The following is a 19,697-nucleotide window of genomic DNA, read 5'->3' on the forward strand; positions in this document are numbered from 1 at the left end:
TGGCCACTGAAAAGGCGTTGGGTTTTTCAACTGGCAAGGTGAATTGTTAAGTGATACCAAGAAATAGATAGAATAAATTGGGCTCTAAAATATGTACCGAGTGTTTCTCGTGTGTGATTTACTTTAACAGCTCAGTGGAAAGAATAGATCACTGTCATTGACCATGTTCCGATCTTGCTTATCGATTCTGATGGGCCTTTCATCAAAAGAATGAGTTCAAGGATCACTATCATGCACACAGCGGGCCGAGATACAGCTCCGTAGTGATCCACTCTTGAAGCCGAAGCGCGAGCCCCGTTATGGGTCCTACACAAACCGAGGCCGGTCTCCACTTCGGACTCGATCCCGGTGGGTTACGTGGCCCATAAACAAGGCAATTCCGCAGTCTCGGATCCAAGAGTGGTCTTTGCCTCCCTCTGGCATTGCTACTGATTCCGCATAGTTGCCGCAAGTGCCGAGAATCAAGGGCTCATGCCAATGGTGGTACTGGCGTTGGCCAATGGCATGTGGTTTATTCACAGGATCCAGAAATCTGGAAAGGCGGAAACAGAAGAGATTGACGGATGTAACGGTAAATTTTACACGACCGAAACGTCATTCTTTACCATGAGTTACACAAGCCTTCTATTTTCCACGCTGTTTTTCGTATCATGGGTTGCATGGGGCGTTTCAAGCAAGATGTCAAGGCAAAGCTCTATTCCTCCCAGGTTCCAGATTTTCTTTATAATTAATGTCGAGACTCTTGGTTTGTTGAGTTAATTCTAGAGTTGCAACTAGTATTTGAGTAATTTGTTTCTTTCCAAATATTCATGATGTCAATGAAACAATTCTACCTGTTGGGTGACGTTGCAACAACCGCCCGGGAGATTGAACTACCGCCAGCTATAGACTTTGAGGAGCTACAGAGTATTGTTGCCTCCCATTTTGCTATTGTAAAACCTAACAGTAAGCACCGAGCCAACTTGGACTTGGAATTCATCACTGACCTATGATACAGGTGTTGGCTTCGTCTACGATAACCGAAAACTCAACGTCGTCTCTGAAGTCCTCGAGGTAGACGAGCCTATAGCCATTTGTATCAATGGCAACGCCGTGAGAGACGTGCCTGGGCCCTCGGGTATCCCATATTTCGGAAATTATCTCGAAATTTATCCTGACCACCTTGGCAATCATCAACGACTGTTCGAGAAGTACGGACCGCTCTTTACCACAAGCAGCATGGGAAACCGTCTGTACCAAACCAACAGCGCTGAGCTCTCGAATATTTTCCTTTCTGAAGACCACTACTTCACCAAGGATATTATTCCTGGTCATCCTTTACATCCTATCAAGAACCAAGAAGCAGGAGTTTTCTTGGCTGATACGAATACCGAGCAATGGCGGCTTGCCCATAAGTTCCTGCCACCTGCGCTGGGGCCAAAGGCTGTAAGGCATTATGCACCCACTATGCAGCGTACGGTTGAATCGTCGTTCAAGGTCTTTGATGACCTAGACCACAAGGGTGAAGCATGGAATGTCTACCAGTACATGCTTAAGCTTGGCTCTCAAGCTGTCGGCAAACTCGTCTTGGGCATGGATTTTGCTCATTTTGAGCAGGTAGACTCGCCGTTACACGAAATGGTTCTCAAGATCGCCGAGAATCTGGAGTTGAATAAGCGTGTCTCTTCTATGGGTGCTTGGTACGCCCAAATGCCGTTTGGTGATCCGAAGAAGGTCCGTCAGACGATGGCCAGGATTATGGAGATGATGGACGAGTCGATCGCCAGAGCCTCTAAAGGCCAGGAAGACCTAGAGCTTCAAGATGCAGCTCTCAAGGCGGACAACGTTGTCGGTAAGTCACACAGAGAGCTTCGCGCTTCGTTATACGCTAACCATGGACAGACTACTTCCTCCGTGCCACGGATAACAAGGGCAATAAACTTCCACCTTCACAGTTTGCACCAGCTCTTCTCGTTGCTACCGCGGCCGGCTTTACAACCACATCATCCTTACTATCTTGGTTGATTTACAGTCTGGTCAAATACCCAGGCAACCAAGAACGTCTCCTTCAAGAGCTCATTGACAACGACTGGGATGAAGATACCCAGGTCACCGCTGACACCACGAATAAGCTAACATTCCTCGATAAGTTTATCAAGGAAACTCAGCGTCTCCATAATCCATCATTCCAGCCCGGTCGCACCGCAAAGGTTGATATGATCCTCCCAGGCGGGTATCGTCTCCCAAAGGGTGCAGTAGTCATCTCAGCCCTTCATCACATGCACAATAACAAAGATGTATGGGAGAATCCGGGACGTTTCGACCCCGATCGTTGGGATACAGAACAGGTCAAGAATAGACCTCCTGGCTCATACATTCCATTCGCAACGGGGCCTAGAATGTGCGTCGGATTCAATTTTGCGTTGCAGGAGATCAAGGTTTTCTTACCTAAGCTTGTCTACCGATACAAGTTCAGCTTGGCACAGGATGGAGCGATTGAGTATGACCCTTACTTTCAGTTGATTCGACCTAACAATTTGTATGTTCATGCCGAGAAGAGAGTGAAGTGGCCGCCGAAGTCGGAGTAGTCTGAGTGCCTGGGAATAAAATACAGATTAGATAATGAAGCGTATTATGTATATTCTCCGTCAATCTCGCATATTTATTTACTATTTAGACTTTATCTTGCCCAGTAAATGTTGCTGTGACATGTATTAGCCTATTCCACAATGGTCTTAGCTTCTCGACGAATAAACGGATCTGGCACCTATACTAACTTGACGACTTCGTCATGACAAGACTCCGTACTTTCACATAACTATTCAATCTCGAAGGTTACGCTCCACCGATGGATTCCTCCTGGGAAGCCGAGTTCTCATCATCTCGACATGTTCACAACAGAGGCTCACGTAAACCCAGATCACAAACCGCTGATATCTCAAACATCTTTGGCATTTATGAAGTCCAATGCGCAAAGGCTGAAAACATAGCTCTGGAACATCGATCACCCGCAAAGAGGAAGAAGTCGAAACGACAATCTGGACCGAGACTTAATATACAAAGTTTCATCTCTGATGATCACGGACTGGTCGGAACTCTTCATTTACCGGGCGTTTTAGATGCCGAGGTATACATGTCCGGGAGTCGAAAAAGGCTGCAAGAAATCCTAGATGCCGAGAACGCATCCGAGGAATTAGGCTCAGGCTTTGAAGGAGACCTTGATTTGGAACACGACAGCCATGATAATGAAATTGAAGGCGAAGCAACTCCCAACAACGCCGACCTTTCTCAGCCTTCTGAAGCTGCAACTGAGAGCCATGGTTCTGAGATTTCTACCCAAGAAGCCAAAGAACAGTCGAGGTTCAAAAAGTTTGAGAAGAACACCTTTCGACAACCCAAATTTTGGTTCTTTTGGAAAGGATCTGTTCTTGTGTTACCTGGGAACACTGTCCAACCGAACGCAGACAGCATGCAAGACTCATTGCCTAACGAACTGCAGTCTGGGATGGGATACATTGTCTTCAACGGAAACGGGTACAAAAGGTTCCATGGTACCATCAGCTGCGAGTTACTTGAATGGACGAATATTCCAATCAGCGGACGAAAGGAATAAAGTCAGAAGCTGTTCCTTGTTCCTCAAGATCCTTTCGAGTCAATGACGTCATCAACGTCTGTTGAAATTATCTCATGTCTAGGTAATTATTTCGTTTACATATCAGGTACTCCTGTACCTCGGAAGGGCCTGATAGTCATCACTTATGACCAGGAACTTAGTAAGGTGTCCCTTCCCATTAGCTATTTGTTCTATCACCCAAAGGATACTACCCAAGGCTTTGATATCAGTATGAAGCACTGTGGATTGAGTGTGTTTATGAAATTTATGACTAGTTGAAAAAGATCTATGAATTTAAGGGCAGATGCTACAAGTATCCCTGACATTTTTCAAGATAGGAATTGCACCACTGATTTGGGAGTGTGAATTTAATTGATAAATGCATTAACATGTCTGCCGTGGCAATACGTTCCGCAGGATATCGTGTAAACTCAACGAGATTACCCAAGACCGACTGTGCTTTGGTACTTGCTAGTCCACAGTTCAACATCCACCCTGTTTTGGGTAATTCATTACCATGGCTTCAAGTACTGCGTTTCTGCAATTATGTTGATTGACATTGAGACACACGAACATGGAAGTATTCTGCAACCATAAAAAAGGATAACATTTTAATGACCGTGCTGGTGCACTATTGACAACAAGTATCCAGCGCCGTCTAGATTTGAGTCTAGAGTCTGAAGAATACCGCCACCTTTACTGTATGTCGGTTTCGTTTATGAGCAGGGTATACAGCGGAGGGGGTGCACCGAGTGAACAATATCTAGGCCAGTATGTGAACCATCGGAACCCCGTACATGGAGTAGTGGTATACCACAATGATCGAGTCAAAGGTCGAGACCAGTAGATGATCAAGAAGTATTGAAACAGTAGACATCGAATTATCCTCACAGAATGAAACTAGAACCATCTGCGTCGTAGATACCAGTAGCTATTCCGCGTAGTAATAACTTGCATGGCATTTCAATAGATCTGATCACAGTTTGGTCAGTGGCTGTTACCTTTTTACTCAATCCCCGCAAATCCAGATGCAAAACAAAGCAGTCAAGGCTTTTTGTAAAGTCGCCAGTTTGAATGGTCGACTTCATGGATATCACTACAGGATAGTGAGTTCGGGTTAATGGGAATGAGTTGCCTAGTGCTTCTGGCCTGGAGATGAGTTCCGAAGTGATATGGAATCGCGTATATCTAGCGCCGATGAGAGAATACATAAACTTGGTGTTACATACATGAGTGGGCGCCCTTACGGGCAGTCATGCCAGCCACATTGGCCATGGTTAAGCATGAATGTGGGATACTCCACTAGGATGAGTGAATATAAACCCTGACGATATGTTGATGGTAGAGCGATGACAGGGCCAACGTGGATATACGGTTGTGTTAATTTTTATCCAACATTTGTTGATGTGTGCTTACATATCGGCCGGGGGCTCTTCAAGCCCAATAAATGCAAGGCTGGTATCGTATCTCAATCGGGAAATGCTGAGAGATCGGTGGATTGACGTCTCCTCCCCGGATCACGACAGATTCGAGAAATCACGACTTTGTGCGTTGAAATTGCACAACGTGCGGCTGAGCAGTCAATAAACATGCAGAAGAATGATGCTGGCGTTGTGTGATTTGCTCCATACAGATGTCCAGCGCTCACGTAGACCATATCCAGTCATCATGCTAATGCAGGTATTCAAATACGAAGGCTGACCTATGTCACATATCACGTGTCAGGCAGCCTACTGCTGTTGCCACTTTGGGTGAGCTTTGCTTGACGAGAAAGTCTCCGAACAAAGCTAAAAATACTCTAAGCAAGACTATTGAATGTTGTGCTAACCAATGTGACGTGCTAATTACACCTATGTTCATTATCAAAGCCTTAATTACTATGTACACGGAGATGAAGAGTCTGAAAAGAACAAATGGCAACACGCTTTTGCTTCTAGTTGTTTGTCTTGTTGCCTGATTGGGCAATTGGTCCAGCAAGCGTTACCAATGCTAGATGTGGCGTGAGGATTCAAAAAGCAGTCCACTTTTGCAGAAATTGGATTAGATAAAATGCAATCTGATGCTTGAATTATGCGTAAAGGTATGAATAATAATAAGGGTATTGAGCGGGTACCAATCGCGATTATCTCCAAATCATGTACACGCACTGCGCGGCAGCAAGATTCGTGACATTGCATTCATCATGTTCCACGTCTTCAAGAGGCGTCTGCATGATTACGTGCTCATATACCAGCCACTCAAAATCAGCTACCAAAAAAGACTCCAAAACAGATTGTGTATGTCCCGATGGAGGTCAAAAAGCTGGATATGTCAAGATGATCAAGGTTAACCCCGATCGAGATGGCCTCTTGAAAATGCAATGCTTGATTCAATTGTAAAGAAGCGGCAGCCAGCTCATCAACGGATAGGAGTGACAAGTTTAAACTTTAATTCTACGCTAATGATGGCTATATCCGTTAGTTCACGCTTTTTTCCTGTCTAGCTTCCTCAACTATCAAGAGGTGGAGAGGAGAGGTAGTCTTTGGTTAGTCTTGGTGTTGACCGTTGCATTTACCTCAACGTTGAGGCCCGATATGGCTTGATTCCCGCATTCCTGAGCTTGGAGCTGTGTGTAAAGTCTTAACCAGATCGTAGTAGACTCATGCAGAGCTCGTTGCGTCTTTTTCAAGCTATGAATACGACAGTGGTTGGCACTAGCAGTTTTAGACGCCTGCACAGCTTGACTCAGATGTCCGAGGGAAAGTCGTTAATGCTTCTCAAGTAATGTCCGCAATAATGGGACAAACTAACTGTTTACTGGACCAGCAAAGCGCATAAGTAATCATCCTCGTGTTCAGATACGTAAGCATCCCAGACTTAGACTTCACATCGTACAGTGATTCGACGGTTCGATCCTGCTGTGATCCATGGCCATACTTGCGGGTCACAGACATTACTTATGCCCGAGACACCATGCTGAACCAATCGATCAATTGTGCTCCCCTAAAGTGGGGTTGTTGGTGCCCTGCGAGGACAAAACATTGCAGTTTTAACTTCAGCCTCAGGGGCACTTCAATAGAAAGTAAAGCTTGTTCCTCCACATGCAATCTGCATACACAATCATCACATTCAATAGCGCCATGGACTATGCAAGAATACACGCTAATGATGGTAAGCAAGCCATCAACAGCGATACAACCATGACAACATCTTCTGCCAAAGCCAAAGTCAATACGGAGAAATGGCCACACAACGCTGCAAGTTAGCATCTCGATCTCCCCTACTCAAGTTTCGTTACCTTACTTCATGTTCACGGTTTGAGTAGCATCGAAGAAGGATATAAAATGGGCCTGTTCTCTCCTTGAAAATCACTTCTTCTTCACTCCTCATCCGCCTTCCATTCTCACAATCACCCTACTCTTCTGTCTCTTCACTCGCTAAAGAGATACAATACTTTCCTTTCAACCATTTCTTTTCAACACAGCACTAGCTGCGCTGATATCCTGCAAAGATGAAGCTGTCTGCTATTGCACTTTTGGCTTTGACTTCGGGCATCGCTGCCGCCCCAGCAGCTGAACCTGGCAGAGAGGTTGATCACCGCGACTATGGCTATGACCGCAAGCCTGACTATGGCTATGACCGCAAGCCTGACTACGACCATGACCGCAAGCCTGACTACGACCATAAGGGCCATGGAGGCAAGCATGATTATGGTCAGCCGAAGCCTCACAACCCATGGGAGCATAAGCCGGGTCGTGACAAGGACCACGACTACAAGCCTCCCAAGGACTACCACAGGCCTCCCAAAGACCATTACAAGCCTCCCAATCAGCCAAAGCCATGGGAGCACAAGCCGGGCCGTGACAAGGACCACGACTACAAGCCTCCTAAGGGCTACCACGGGCCTCCCAAGGATCATTATAGGCCTCCCAAGGATCATTATAGGCCTCCCAAGGATCATTATAAGCCTCCCAAGGACTACCATAGGCCTCCCAAGGATCATTACAAGCCTCCCAAGGATCACCATAAGCCTCCTAAGGATCATTATAAGCCTCCCAAGGATCATTACAAGCCTCCCAAGGATCACCATAAGCCTCCCAAGGATCATTACAAGCCTCCCAAGGATCACCATAAGCCTCCCAAGGATCATTACAAGCCTCCCAAGGATCATTACAAGCCTCCCAAGGATCACTATAAGCCACCCAAGGACGACTACAAGCCACCCAAGGATCATTACAAGCCACCCAAGGATCACTATAAGCCACCCAAGGACGACTACAAGCCTCCCAAGGATCATTACAAGCCTCCCAAGGACGAGTATAAGCCTCCCAAGGATCATTACAAGCCTCCCAAGGACGACTACAAGCCCCCTAAGGACAACTACAAGCCCCCCAAGGACGAGTACAAGCCACCCAAGGACAACTACAAGCCCCCCAAGGATGAGTACAAGCCACCCAAGGATCATTACAAGCCACCCAAGGACGACTACAAGCCCCCCTACTAAGAGGGCCACGCTTGCTCAATATATGTTGAGCTATTCAAGGCACGTGCCATGCACTTTGATAGTGCAGGTCTGGACAGCAGGGCTTCTACGCAAGCTTTCACTCATTCTTCTTATCCCTTGCATATCCCGACAGGGAGCGCTCTTTATTTCATGATTGGCGATTGTAACTTGGTGCAACGGATGGCTAGGACTGAATGGTTTCACTTCTTATACTCTCGTTAAATTATTTGGCTTGTAGTTCTTAGTTTGTCGAAATTGAAAGGCACACGTAGTTATCTATTCAATACTATCTCATTTGTTGATTACTCAATCTGATTCCCATTTTCTCTAGAAATGACTTGATTCTATGTTAACTCAGGATATCACTTAAGTATCTTTTCATCTAATTGCACTAACGGTTTGGACTTCTCTCAATCGTGTTTTTGAAACATTGCAATATCCCGTGAGACTATTCACCTATGACAAGGCTTCACTTATTGATTTGTGCTACTGAGTTGGTAAGTTATACTCTCTGGAAACGGTTGGTTTCTTTGCTCCCTCACGTATTCATTTTCATGAAAAGATCAAGACTCCCAATACTATAACCCGTCTGCCCTGTGCTGTATTTATTCGGCAGGCATAGTTTTGTGGCTTGACTCATTAACAAAACAACAGGTTCTAATACAATATATCCTCTCCTCGTCAACTGATCTATCACAAAGCCGTTGAATTTCCTGCATTCATCTCCATAGCAGAGGCAGATTGCAGCCATGTATTCCAATCGATGTCTGTGTCAATATCCATGTTGATGCCTAGGCTAGTGATATCTTCGGTGCTTGTGTTTGGATTAGGCCAAAGCCATGATCCGATGCCTGTACCAACTGGTTGATCATCACTCCAACTTTGAGGATATGAAGCTGCCTTTAGAAGCGAGTGCGTACCATTAGGTGCAATGGATTCATGGTCAGGGTTTGAGAGGAAAGCCTCAAACGAGCCTCCCAGGCCGTGTCCTGCAACTACGTTGACCATATCACTGGATCTGTAGGCATGATGTAAGGTGGCCTTATAACTAGTTGAGTCCTTGGAGGATTCCTTTGTTGTCTTCCCAACAAGTGTGCGCCAGTGCTCAAGAAAGGAGGCTTTGCGTTGTTCGTTTGGGGCTGATTCTGGGTCGGTTGGGGCAGGTAGAGAACTATCGATAATTTCCAACTTGTCGATTAATAATGGGTTTTTGCGTATCAGCTCAAGCTGCGCATCTCGGTGACTCCTCGCCTTGGCCATTAGCTTGCGTACTGGAATCCACATACGTACATTTTTGGCCATGCTATTGTGTGAAGGAATTAGCCATTCACTGTGGAGAGTAACCCACGCACGCTCAACTGTAGATGACCATTGTCGCCGTGATATCTCGATAAGCAGCCAGACTATGGCATACCAATGTGTGTATGTCTGGTAGATCCATCGCCACTGGCGACATCTTGCTTCAGCGTTGAGGGAATGGTTATGCTCAGCTATCTCAATAGCGGCGATGAGTAGCCTGTCTCTGACTTCATCTGAGAAACGATCGCTAGGTGAGCTGAATAGCGAGGGGAGGTACACCAAGAGAGTCAATTTAGACAGAACCAACCGCGTAACTACAATTCCAACCCAGTTGATGATATCATCAGGCTCAATTGAGTACCGGAAATAACCGTTCTCCAGCTTCTTGCGGTATTGGTCTAATAGCTGAGCCTGTTCATCAAGATTTGGACCACCTGATTGAAGGCTCGTGGGTATCAACTGCATAGATACCTGTGCTAGCTCACACATAGCTATGGCAAGGGACATGTCCGTGGCACCTTCACGCTCCACGGGAACATGTTTCTTATCAGGGCTAAGATCCGAATCATTGATGTTTAGGGGCATCTTGGTGTCAAAGCTATCTTTGGTGATAGTGAATTCGGTCCCTTGGTCCTCGGACGCGCGAATGTCGATAACAATAACCATCCACCAGATACGGCGCCTTTGTTCCACTTCATAGGGCGATAAATGCGCAAACCGGGACCCGTCGCGATGAAGGCCAACAGCGTGAGCCATTCGTATCATGAGGCCTGTCATCATCCAGACATATACGGGACTATCGTACCGCCGAGCGAGGGAAAGGAAGATGGCCAAAGTCTGAACGTGGACAATATCAGGATCGTTGAGGAAGTCTGCTTTTGCAAGAGCTTGTTCTAGACCACGACGAAACTTGAGATTGAGCTCGGCTTTAGAAGCACCAAAGTTGGTCAATACCTCATCGTCCTCCATTGATGTTATTGCGGCATAATAAATGGAGAAAAGTAACGCTTGGTTCTTGAGATCTATTGTGGGAGTTGACCCACGAGATAAACGAACCATCTTTCTAATGGTCGGCATATGAACAATATATATGATAATGTTTATGTTTTCTTCAAAAATGTCCAATAAGAAGGGGATCTGTGAGGGTAGTGGGTTGAAGTCCTGACTTTCAAGTGGCGATAACGACAAGTCATGTTGGAATAGGAAGGCGTGTCGTTCCATGGGTTCTCTAATGAGTTCTTGAGTCGGAGGAGTGGAGCTTGGGAAGTCTGGTTCATCGGAAGATGCTTCATCATCTCCCATTCTACGAGTGTCCATCTTGAGTCCCTCAAGCTAGGCAAGATTAATGAGCAGAAGCTAAAAAGAAGAGCGTGTACCTGACTGACCTCATCACTTATGCGGGACCAAAACCCACTGGAGATGTAACGTCTTTGGTTGGCATCTTTAAGGACCATTCGGCCGAAATGCTTCTGCACGTCTGACGTTGTCGACACTGAGGCTGACGAGGGGCTGGCCGCAGCTCTCGTGTTGTCGGGGGGCGATACGGCCTCAGAAGAAGTACCCCTACTGCTGGTGGCATTAGCCAACTCTAGTTGGCTCCTCAACTCTTTCACCAGGTTCTCAAGTGTATGCAGTCTATCCAATGCCTGGTGACCCTCCAGGGTCTTGTCAACCTGTCCTGGACCATCGCTTGCAAAGCGCTCAAGGCGACGAGCCCATCTTGGCGGACGGTCATTGGAGGGAACAACGCAGGGAATATTAGCTCTCCGACAATTTGAGCATGGGGACAGCTTATCGCATCGAACTTTACGGGTACGACAGACGACACAACTGCGGAGCTTGGCGGTTGGTGCAGGCCTCGCGCTTTTTTCGGGCCCAGAGGCCGAATCTGACGCGAGAAGAGGGGCTTGAGCTGGAGCTGAGGGTGGCGACGCCATTTGCGGGTTAAAGGAAGGGATGGGCTAATAATCTGCAAACGGTTGTCTAACTAAAGGTAATTATTGGATTGGAAAGGGAGGGAAGGATATGACGGGACTCGGTCTCCCGTGTCCGGTGGCTTGGGACATTCACGTTCCTTTTTTCTCCTTTCTTCACAAGTAAGCATAACTTTATTAGGCATCGTAGATCAGTAGATGATTCGTGGTCATCGTGGCCGATGCGACATTTGCGAGCCTGAACCAAGCTAGCGTGCACTATCGACAGAGACTTGCTAACCATCTTGGGCGAACGGATTGCAGCATCTCCTTCAATTTATGCAAATACCGATTAACCTTTGACATCATTTATCTATTATACTATTAACATAACTTTCCCAGGTTTAATTTTGTAGTCTTTGTAGCCAGCCTGTAGATAGAATTCGTATCAACAAGTTGTCCTTCGACACTGTAAGTTGTCCTTACGATATTCTCTGTTAGTGCTTATTTCAGGGCCAGATAGCTAATCGTAGCACTATCTCATTTTAGTCGGCTCCCACATCTCAGACTCTCCCAAGCATTATGAATCTCAATGAAGAAACAAAGTCAAGGAACAAGCAAGACCAAGCTTTATTCACTACTATTAATAGTATTCTTCCTCAATTATTGTCCCGTGTTACAACCCCAATACATTCCTGAGATCGCCACGATTCCACAATGAGACAACTCAAGCAAGATATTCAAGACATGACCCCCTTTCGGAGAAGGGATGCATTTCCAAGGGATGTCTTGCTAGATGACAAGTCGAATGCCGGATTTCGTTCACTCCATTACATTCTATCCTCAAGACCTCTCCAGTGATTATCTCTTGACTCGCTCCAATCGAACTTCAAGTTGCTTGTGCTCTATCTGCCTTTCATGTCTCTGACGACGACAGCACACAGCTATTTCTCTCACGATGATTACCCATCGGTGACATCTCCACGACCCAGCGGCTATGGCCAGGGCCATAGTATGGACGTCACAGCGTCCACTCTTCATAGGACCAGTCCCCTCGACTTTGATTTCGCCAAGATACAGCCTTTTGTCAAATCCGGCATGTTTCTGGAACCACGCGACACTACAGCGTTTTCTTCGAACGAGTCCCGTCAGCCTGCACCCTCCAAACGCAACAACCGCTCCGCGATGCGCTTCTCGTCGAATGCAGGCATCATTGAAGAGTACGCACGGTCATGGAACAGTCAAGACATTAGCACCAATCTGCCTCATGATGATGAAAAAGAGTTTGAACAGCTTGTTATTCCAAGAACGGCGGACAATACACCAAGATGGCCCTTCATCAATGACGATAGCCTCAATACACCGGACTCCGTAGACGCGGAGCCGCTCTTCCCTTCCTCAAGGAGCACTGTCTCACACCCAAGACAGATACACCGTATCGATGAAGACATGGAAGAACTGGCTGCCTTGTACGTAGCGCCCCTAGACGCTGTGCCCGAAACTTTGGAAGCAGAATTACCTCCGCCGCCGCCGCCGCCGCCGCCACCAGCTCGGCTATCAAACCGTCGCTCCCCAGGCAAAGTCATGACCTCTGCTGAGTTCGAAAGCTTTCGGAGGCGTAAAGTTCTTGAGGAGACAGAAAGACTCTTCTACGAGGGCGAAAACGAAGAAGATAGGATCAACTATGACATGGTTGATGAAGTAGACCTTGCTAAAAAGCAGATGACACAGCGTAAGAGACAGCAGGTACATCTTGACAGCTATCGACAGCAGATGATGAAGACAACAAAAGGGCATGAGCTTCCGCCTATGCGTCCTCATTCACGAATATCTTCCACCTTTTCCTTCAAGGCGACGGTCCGGGGTCATAGAGATGAAGTTTCTACGCAATACGGCGATGACAATGAAGATGAAGATGACGTACCGCTAGCTTTACTCCAAATGAAGCAACGATCAGAGGGGAGAGAAGCTCCCATGCATACCGCAGATGGGAGACCAGAATATGGTGTGCAACTCCAACCAGCTCCAGAGACCAGAAGACAGCAGCCACGGTCCCCAATGCCAGCTTTTGCCAGCAAACTACCGCGCGATCCTTTTGCTGGAAACGCAAACCCTTCTTGGCCGATGAGTAACCAGCAACCCATTCCCGGTGGTCTTGTCGGTGTGATAGCAAATGAGGAACGTGCGAAAGCTATGCGTCGGGCTGCCCCGAGCCATGGCTTCCAGCCGCTCCTCGATACCAACAATGCTTTCAACTGGGCATCAGCATCGCGTCAGCCCCCTCCAATTCCGAGCGCATATGGCATGCCAATGACGCAACCGCCAATGCCATATTCTCGACCACAAACGCCAGTCGCAGTTCCACATCTTCCTCCAGCTCCTGCCAATCATCAGATGTTCAACTTTATACAAGCCCAGACTGAATTCTTCCGAAGTATGGCAACCATCAATCAAAAAAGAAGTGGTCAGCCATGGGACAACTTTTCGTCGCAGCAGTCAGTAATGAGCATGGGGGTTCCCAGCGGGATACCGAGCCGTGCCCCTTCAAACTATGCCCCTTCCAATTACGCACCGTCTAATTATGCGTCTTCGAATTATGCGAGGTCAACATATGCTCGCTCAAACTATGCCAAGTCTGTTAACCAACGTGATGGGGGATATGCCGCCTCAGTTGCCCCATCCGAACGCAATACCGTTGGTATGCCAAGTCGCTACAGACCCGTATCCAAAACGGCGCACCCAGTACACGCAGAGAGAGACACACAAGCTTCCGCAAGAGTCTCTACTAGCAGTGACTGGAATCACAACCGAAACGCGAGGTTGGACACGCGAGCTATTCTTGAAGCAGACACTACTGATAGCGATGATGATGAAGCATTCTGGAGAGCCAGAAAAGCAAAGCGAGACAGGAGAAGAGCTATGTGTTTTCAAGACAATGATTTGGGAATGAGGCCAGAGTGGATTAGATAGGCCTCCAAGTCTACAATATCAGGACAGACAACTCAGGGGAGGATTAATTAATAATATTGGAAATTCCAAGGGGATGTATCACACACGACTATCCAGCAATTTTTCATAGACTTCTCTATAGACCGTAATTATCACACAATAACAAGCACATTATTCCACAGTGAGTAGGAGAAGACCTCTCACCTACTATATTCAGCCACTGTTGTCTCGGTTGAGGAGACCTGGTGCAAAGGATTTTTGACGCTATATATTGCGAACGAAACGAAGAATTAAATTATCATAAATCATTCAACACGAACTTTTTCTCCTATTGCTAGGTGTTGACAACATATTGCCGCCACTCGCCGTTCGACCATGGTAGGTAATAAATTATATAACATGAGACAGGATTTTCTCATACAGTTTGTCTATCCAATAATGATTGGCATATATCTTAGCGTTCTGCTGTCCTAATGTCGACTTGTGAATCTTTGTGGGGGCTTCTTGAGGAAACTGAGGAGCTCGCAGCTTGTTGTGGTGGGCCGGGTGAGTAGATCTGAGCTGCAAGTTCCGATGATGACTTCGAAACCGGACGAGAATGGCCAGTTGGGTCCCCACGGGCTGTGGCAGCCAGGGCTTCCAGCTGCGTCATTGTGTCAAGCTGCGTGGATGACTTGGACTTCATAAAGGATGCTCGATCATCAGCCATGAACTGGTATCGTGCATCCGGATTCTTCCTCCAAAACACCAACGCACTCGATATGATGATCATAAGGAGAAGGATCAGAGAGAATGCGGCATTGACAACAAATAGGACAAGCCCGGTGACTGAGGAGCCCATTCTAGGCATACCCAAAACATTGGTAAAAATAAATAGGCAAATGGCGTTGAGGAAGTTGAGTACGAAGATGGCAATGTTGAACGAGTTCACGCTCTTATCCATAAAGGGGCGCATGACGCTTGTCGCGATCAAAGCAGCCACCTCGATAATAATGAGGGCAACCGCTTGAACTACGCCGCTCTTCTGGCTCAGAGCGATAAACATGCTCTTGACAAGAATATAGGCAAGCTGGGGCACAACAAAGTAGTAGGCAGTAGCTCGATAGGGAATATACAAGAAACCCCACTTGTTCAAAATGCGCGAGTCCGAGTACAGAGTGATGACTGGGTTGCTATGTCTGGCAAAGGTGACAATCTTGAATGCTGCCAATGCGAGGGTGATCGTGACGGCAAGGAAGAAGAAGACGGCAAGGACTACCAAGGCAGCCGAGTCAACTTGAGTGAATTCCCAGAGAGAAAAAATAGCGATGGGAGCAAAGCCCATGAGGGTAAGTCGAAGAAGAATGCCTTTGAGGAGCGTGCGCCACTCTGTTCGGAGCTCAAGGAAGCGCTCATGCTTGATCCAAGCTTGTTTTGCGCACAGGTCGAGAATGACCTTGGCGATGAGAACGAGGATACAAGCAAAAACGATGAAGACGATAAAGAAGGTGAGCGCAGTGAGGAAAAGATTCGTTGTCTCGATCCGGGATCTGAAAGCCACACGCTGGATGCCGTAGACCAGGAATGAGCCGTTCTCAAGCTCAATGTTGGACCGTTTGGACATGGCAAAGCCACGGCGAACCAGAGCTGCAGCACCAGGGATATACTCGATAGATCGCTTGGCGACTTGAACGGAAGAAGTGGCAAGATGATCGAAGATGCGAGCGGGTGTGCCGCCTGTGGCGCGCTGATACCAGGTGAAGATATCTTGCATCCAACCAAGGCGGATAATGCCCATGGACCATTGGAAGTTCTGAGTCCACGCATCAACAATGGGAGGCATGGTGATTCCTGTAAGTCCTATAATAGCTTGGGCTTGGAAGTATGTGAATAGAGCGAGGGTGTTGGCAGCAAGGTGAGAGGATGCATTGCCATAGCCCGCCAGCGAGATCAGAGCTGAGGATATGAGTCCTATTCCGATGATGATGGCAGTGACCCATTTGACTGATAGTTGCTCAACTGTCTTTCCGGTGGAAAAGTCTGCCTCAACACATGCGACGCTCTCGCCAGTGGATGTCATGTTGACATATGCGCGCACGGTAGCATCCAAGTCAGGAATGCCGTATGCGATATTGGGGATTTGGTCCAATGCATCACCAAGTGGGACGTTGAACTTGATGTCGATATCACCCGGTGTCATAGGGCAAAGACTGGGAAGCTCAAGATCATTGGAGCAAGGGTCGACAACCTGACGGATGAATTGGTATCCATAGACATTGAGGGCGACGTCGAAGCGAACTTTGCCCTGAACCGAGGCAACAGCGTTGACGTTGATGGTGGCGATCGAGTTGTTTGGCGTGACTACAACATGGAAAAGACTAGCAGTCAACAAAGAGCCCTGTTGACAGCTGTTGAGGGACTTGGACTCGAGGATCCTGTCGGCTGTAGCGAAAGACGAAAGCTGAGCAAGCCATGAGAAGAAGATGAGGAATGCTGTGAATAGCTTCATGGCTGCGGTGCCGAGATGGATTGAATTGGCTACAGCTGAAGAGAGGATTCACTTTCAAGACAGACAGTTTCGCTTCTATTATGAGCTTGTGCCAAGATAATGGATGAGGTGCGATAGAGTTAACAGGCGACCATTGTTGACGAGCAAGTGAAATGAGGGATGGAAACAAGGGTGGAGCTAGAGGTGAACGCGATGAATGGATGCTTTCGGCTGACGCGGTAGAGATCAATCAACTCAGACAAATGTCTTGCAATCAAGTCCGGAACAATAAAACGAGAGTGATGGACGACGTATCAACGTTGGAAGCGATCGACTGATGAGCGTTAAGCTTAACAAAGTCGAGTGTTTGTGTCTTGTGCAGGTTGATATGGAGAAAAACTCTCAAGAACCTGGAAGGCGGGAAATTGGAGGATAAGCTCAAAGCTACAGCAAAGAGGCGAAGCACAAGCATCAGAAGTGGGACCACGCCAATCAAATGATCAAAAAGAGTTAGTCATTGTACAAGGCTTGCATTCAGAGTCTGGGATACGAGATTGCAGAACAGGTACGTACTGTCCATGGAATATCACATCATGGCAGCCTCTGTAGATTGCGACTGACCAAACTCTAGTACACAAATTCGACCTATTTATGCCGTAAAACAGAACTTGTCGGGTTCATGAGTGAGTTCCTTGAACAGGCTAAATGTTACCAACATCTGATCCCTTGCCATGTCTCTCTCCCACCTTTGCATTCAGTTCTTCGCATGGCGTCATAGCGTCATTATCACCTCGTGATCTTATTCTCATCAGCGGGGTTCTCCGGAAACGCCGACTACCCTGTATCCAAAGAAAAAGTCTAGAGTTTGACGGTACAACAGTATAGACATAATAGCCAAAACTGTGACTTGAATGATTCATCAAGATACATATATAATCCATATTAAGGTCTTTCAGGTTAGAAAAAGGGAAACATGTTAATTCTGGTTCTGATAGCAATAATCGTTCCTCGATCAAGCGCAAGGGTGTCGAGGATCACACCATTACCCGGCCTACCTTCAATCAAGAACACGGAAACATGTTACAACAGGCATCAACAAACTAAAATGACTTTGTACGAAAATGTATTAGGCAGAAAACTCGCTGTTACTATGTCACACATATCTAGACCAACTCCAATGTACCGTTGAAGTTCTTGATCCGCTCGTCAAGGATGATGGAGCTCAGAACCCAATCACCATCACGAGACAGCTCGCCCTCTAGCCTTTGGCCTCCATCAACAAGGCGCACATTTCGCACCGAGTTTCCGAATCCACCACCACCTTGGCTGCCACCACCAGGGACCTGGAGAGTCTGTCCTGGGTAAATCAGGTCAGGATTGCTAATATTGTTCTGTCGAGCAATCTCGTCGAATGAAGTGTTGAATCGGGCAGCAATGCCTCGGAGAGTGTCTCCCTGCTGGACCGTGACCTGCGAGGAACCACCGTGATGGCCTCCAGCCGACCATCGGAAGCTTCCCCTGTCGTTCTCCAGTAACTTGTTGAGGGAGATGGATGTGTGCTGGTAGTCGCCATTCTCACGCTTGCAGGAAGCGTGAAGGACATACTCGCCATGGGCATCGAGTCTGATATCTCGCGACGAGGCAGTAAAGTTGCCGGCATAGTGTCCATCACGGCGTCGGTTGGAGCCGCGAGAAGAGCTGCGGCTTCGGCGACGGGAGGAGCTTCGACGACGGTGGTGAGAACTGTGGCGATCGTCGTCACGTCTGTTCTTTTCCTCCTCCTCCCTTCGCTTCTTTTCCTCTTTTCTTCTCTTCTCGTCCTCTTCCTTTCTCTTTTCTTCCTCCTTCTTCTCGTCTCTATCGTCCTTCCAGTCTTCGGCGGCGTCCTGCAGCTTATGACCACTGAATGCTCCTGCCAGAGCACCGATGATAGTGCTTGACTTGCTGTGTCCGGTAGCTCCGCCGATCTTGTGGCCACCGAAAGCACCGGCTGCGCCACCAGCTACAGCTCCCATGAAGCCACGCTCACCATCTTGGTCATCGCCTTCGTTGAATTGGTCACGAGGGCCTGAGCCGTGAGGAGGACCCTGCTGATATTGTCCATGCCCAGATGGTGGGTATTGTTGTTGCTGGCTCTGCTGGGACTGGGCGTAATAAGACTGTGCCTCTCCCTGACCTTGCTGGTACCCTCCTTGTTGGTGGCCACCTTGTTGATAGCCACCTTGCTGTTGATCATACTGCTGGTTGTTGTTTTGCTGGTATCCGCCTTGCTGGTAGCCGCCCTGCTCATGACGGCGGTCGTCACCACCCTGAGGGAAGGGAGCTTGCTGCTGGAATTCGGTGTTGTGGCCGTAGCGAGTCATTGTGTTTTTTGTTAGGAGTGTTTAGAGTAAGGAGTAAAAGATCATGGATGATGGCTTGGGCCTCAGCCGATTTATATGCACAATTGCCGCGGTGAGGGCGAAGTCAGCCACAATTGATGTCTCCAGTGACATACGAGACGAGTCCAATCGGAGACGTCAACGTTGTGTAGAGTGGGTTACCATGCGCACAGCCTCATGTTACTGAGTGATGCCACGTATTTGCTTGCGAAGCTTTGAGCAACACTTGGCCCTTTGCTTGGTGGTTACTACTGTCTTGGCGTTTGGACTTGCCACTACCTGTGGCAAGTATGCAGGGATCCCTGTTATTTTTGGAACAGACCCTTCATTGATGATGATTGGGAATGTTACAACTCACAATCACTCAGATGTCCTCATATCGAATGACTGAACGACACGGCCGTTATAGGCTGCGAATGGTTCTGCATGCAACCGCTACAACAAATACCTACAGCGCTTACTTGTTGTCGTTGGCGCTGACTCTCTGTTGGCCTTGGTGCCAAGATTTAGTGCGGTTAGTTCGGCAACCCGCCGAGACGCGTACACCGTAGCTTTAGGCCGATTCTTGGTGGAGTTCAGATTGATAATAGCTGTCGCAGCACGAATAGCTTCT

General features: G+C 47.6%; 7 protein-coding genes across 7 annotated transcripts; 4 read left to right on the forward strand and 3 right to left on the reverse strand.

The window, feature by feature from the left end:
* Positions 1–299: 299 nt before the first annotated feature.
* On the forward strand, positions 300–2,567 carry EDB82DRAFT_575088 (cytochrome P450; the record flags this gene model as incomplete). The annotated part of the gene is made up of 5 exons (XM_025735084.2): positions 300–348; positions 443–571; positions 889–945; positions 998–1,831; positions 1,882–2,567. 5 exons carry the CDS (start codon positions 300–302, stop codon positions 2,565–2,567), a joined length of 1,755 nt encoding a protein of 584 aa, XP_025585826.2.
* A 35-nt stretch (positions 2,568–2,602) lies between these two features.
* Positions 2,603–3,951, forward strand: EDB82DRAFT_499383 (uncharacterized protein). Its single transcript, XM_065608598.1, has one exon. The coding sequence runs from the start codon at positions 2,828–2,830 to the stop codon at positions 3,590–3,592; it is 765 nt and encodes a 254-aa protein (XP_065464852.1). The 5' UTR covers positions 2,603–2,827; the 3' UTR covers positions 3,593–3,951.
* Positions 3,952–7,082: 3,131 nt separating this feature from the next.
* Positions 7,083–8,075, forward strand: EDB82DRAFT_555789 (uncharacterized protein; the record flags this gene model as incomplete). The annotated part of the gene is made up of 1 exon (XM_025735085.2): positions 7,083–8,075. One exon carries the CDS (start codon positions 7,083–7,085, stop codon positions 8,073–8,075), a length of 993 nt encoding a protein of 330 aa, XP_025585827.2.
* Positions 8,076–8,351: 276 nt separating this feature from the next.
* Positions 8,352–11,456, reverse strand: EDB82DRAFT_499390 (fungal-specific transcription factor domain-containing protein). The gene is made up of 2 exons (XM_025735086.2): positions 10,760–11,456; positions 8,352–10,706 (listed from the first exon to the last, which is right to left on the reverse strand). Exons 1-2 carry the CDS (start codon positions 11,309–11,311, stop codon positions 8,769–8,771), a joined length of 2,490 nt encoding a protein of 829 aa, XP_025585828.1. The 5' UTR covers positions 11,312–11,456; the 3' UTR covers positions 8,352–8,768.
* Positions 11,457–11,869: 413 nt separating this feature from the next.
* Positions 11,870–14,298, forward strand: EDB82DRAFT_575092 (uncharacterized protein). Its single transcript, XM_025735088.2, has one exon. The coding sequence runs from the start codon at positions 12,206–12,208 to the stop codon at positions 14,255–14,257; it is 2,052 nt and encodes a 683-aa protein (XP_025585829.2). The 5' UTR covers positions 11,870–12,205; the 3' UTR covers positions 14,258–14,298.
* Positions 14,299–14,473: 175 nt separating this feature from the next.
* Positions 14,474–16,850, reverse strand: EDB82DRAFT_173193 (uncharacterized protein). The gene has a single exon (XM_025735089.2). The coding sequence runs from the start codon at positions 16,722–16,724 to the stop codon at positions 14,691–14,693; it is 2,034 nt and encodes a 677-aa protein (XP_025585830.1). The 5' UTR covers positions 16,725–16,850; the 3' UTR covers positions 14,474–14,690.
* A 905-nt stretch (positions 16,851–17,755) lies between these two features.
* On the reverse strand, positions 17,756–19,247 carry EDB82DRAFT_173198 (CVNH domain-containing protein). Its single transcript, XM_025735090.2, has one exon. It carries the CDS (start codon positions 19,064–19,066, stop codon positions 17,867–17,869), a length of 1,200 nt encoding a protein of 399 aa, XP_025585831.1. The 5' UTR covers positions 19,067–19,247; the 3' UTR covers positions 17,756–17,866.
* Positions 19,248–19,697: the final 450 nt, after the last annotated feature.

Source organism: Fusarium venenatum (assembly GCF_020744135.1).
Source record: "Fusarium venenatum strain MPI-CAGE-CH-0201 chromosome Unknown EDB82scaffold_2, whole genome shotgun sequence".
Lineage (NCBI taxonomy): Eukaryota > Fungi > Ascomycota > Sordariomycetes > Hypocreales > Nectriaceae > Fusarium > Fusarium venenatum.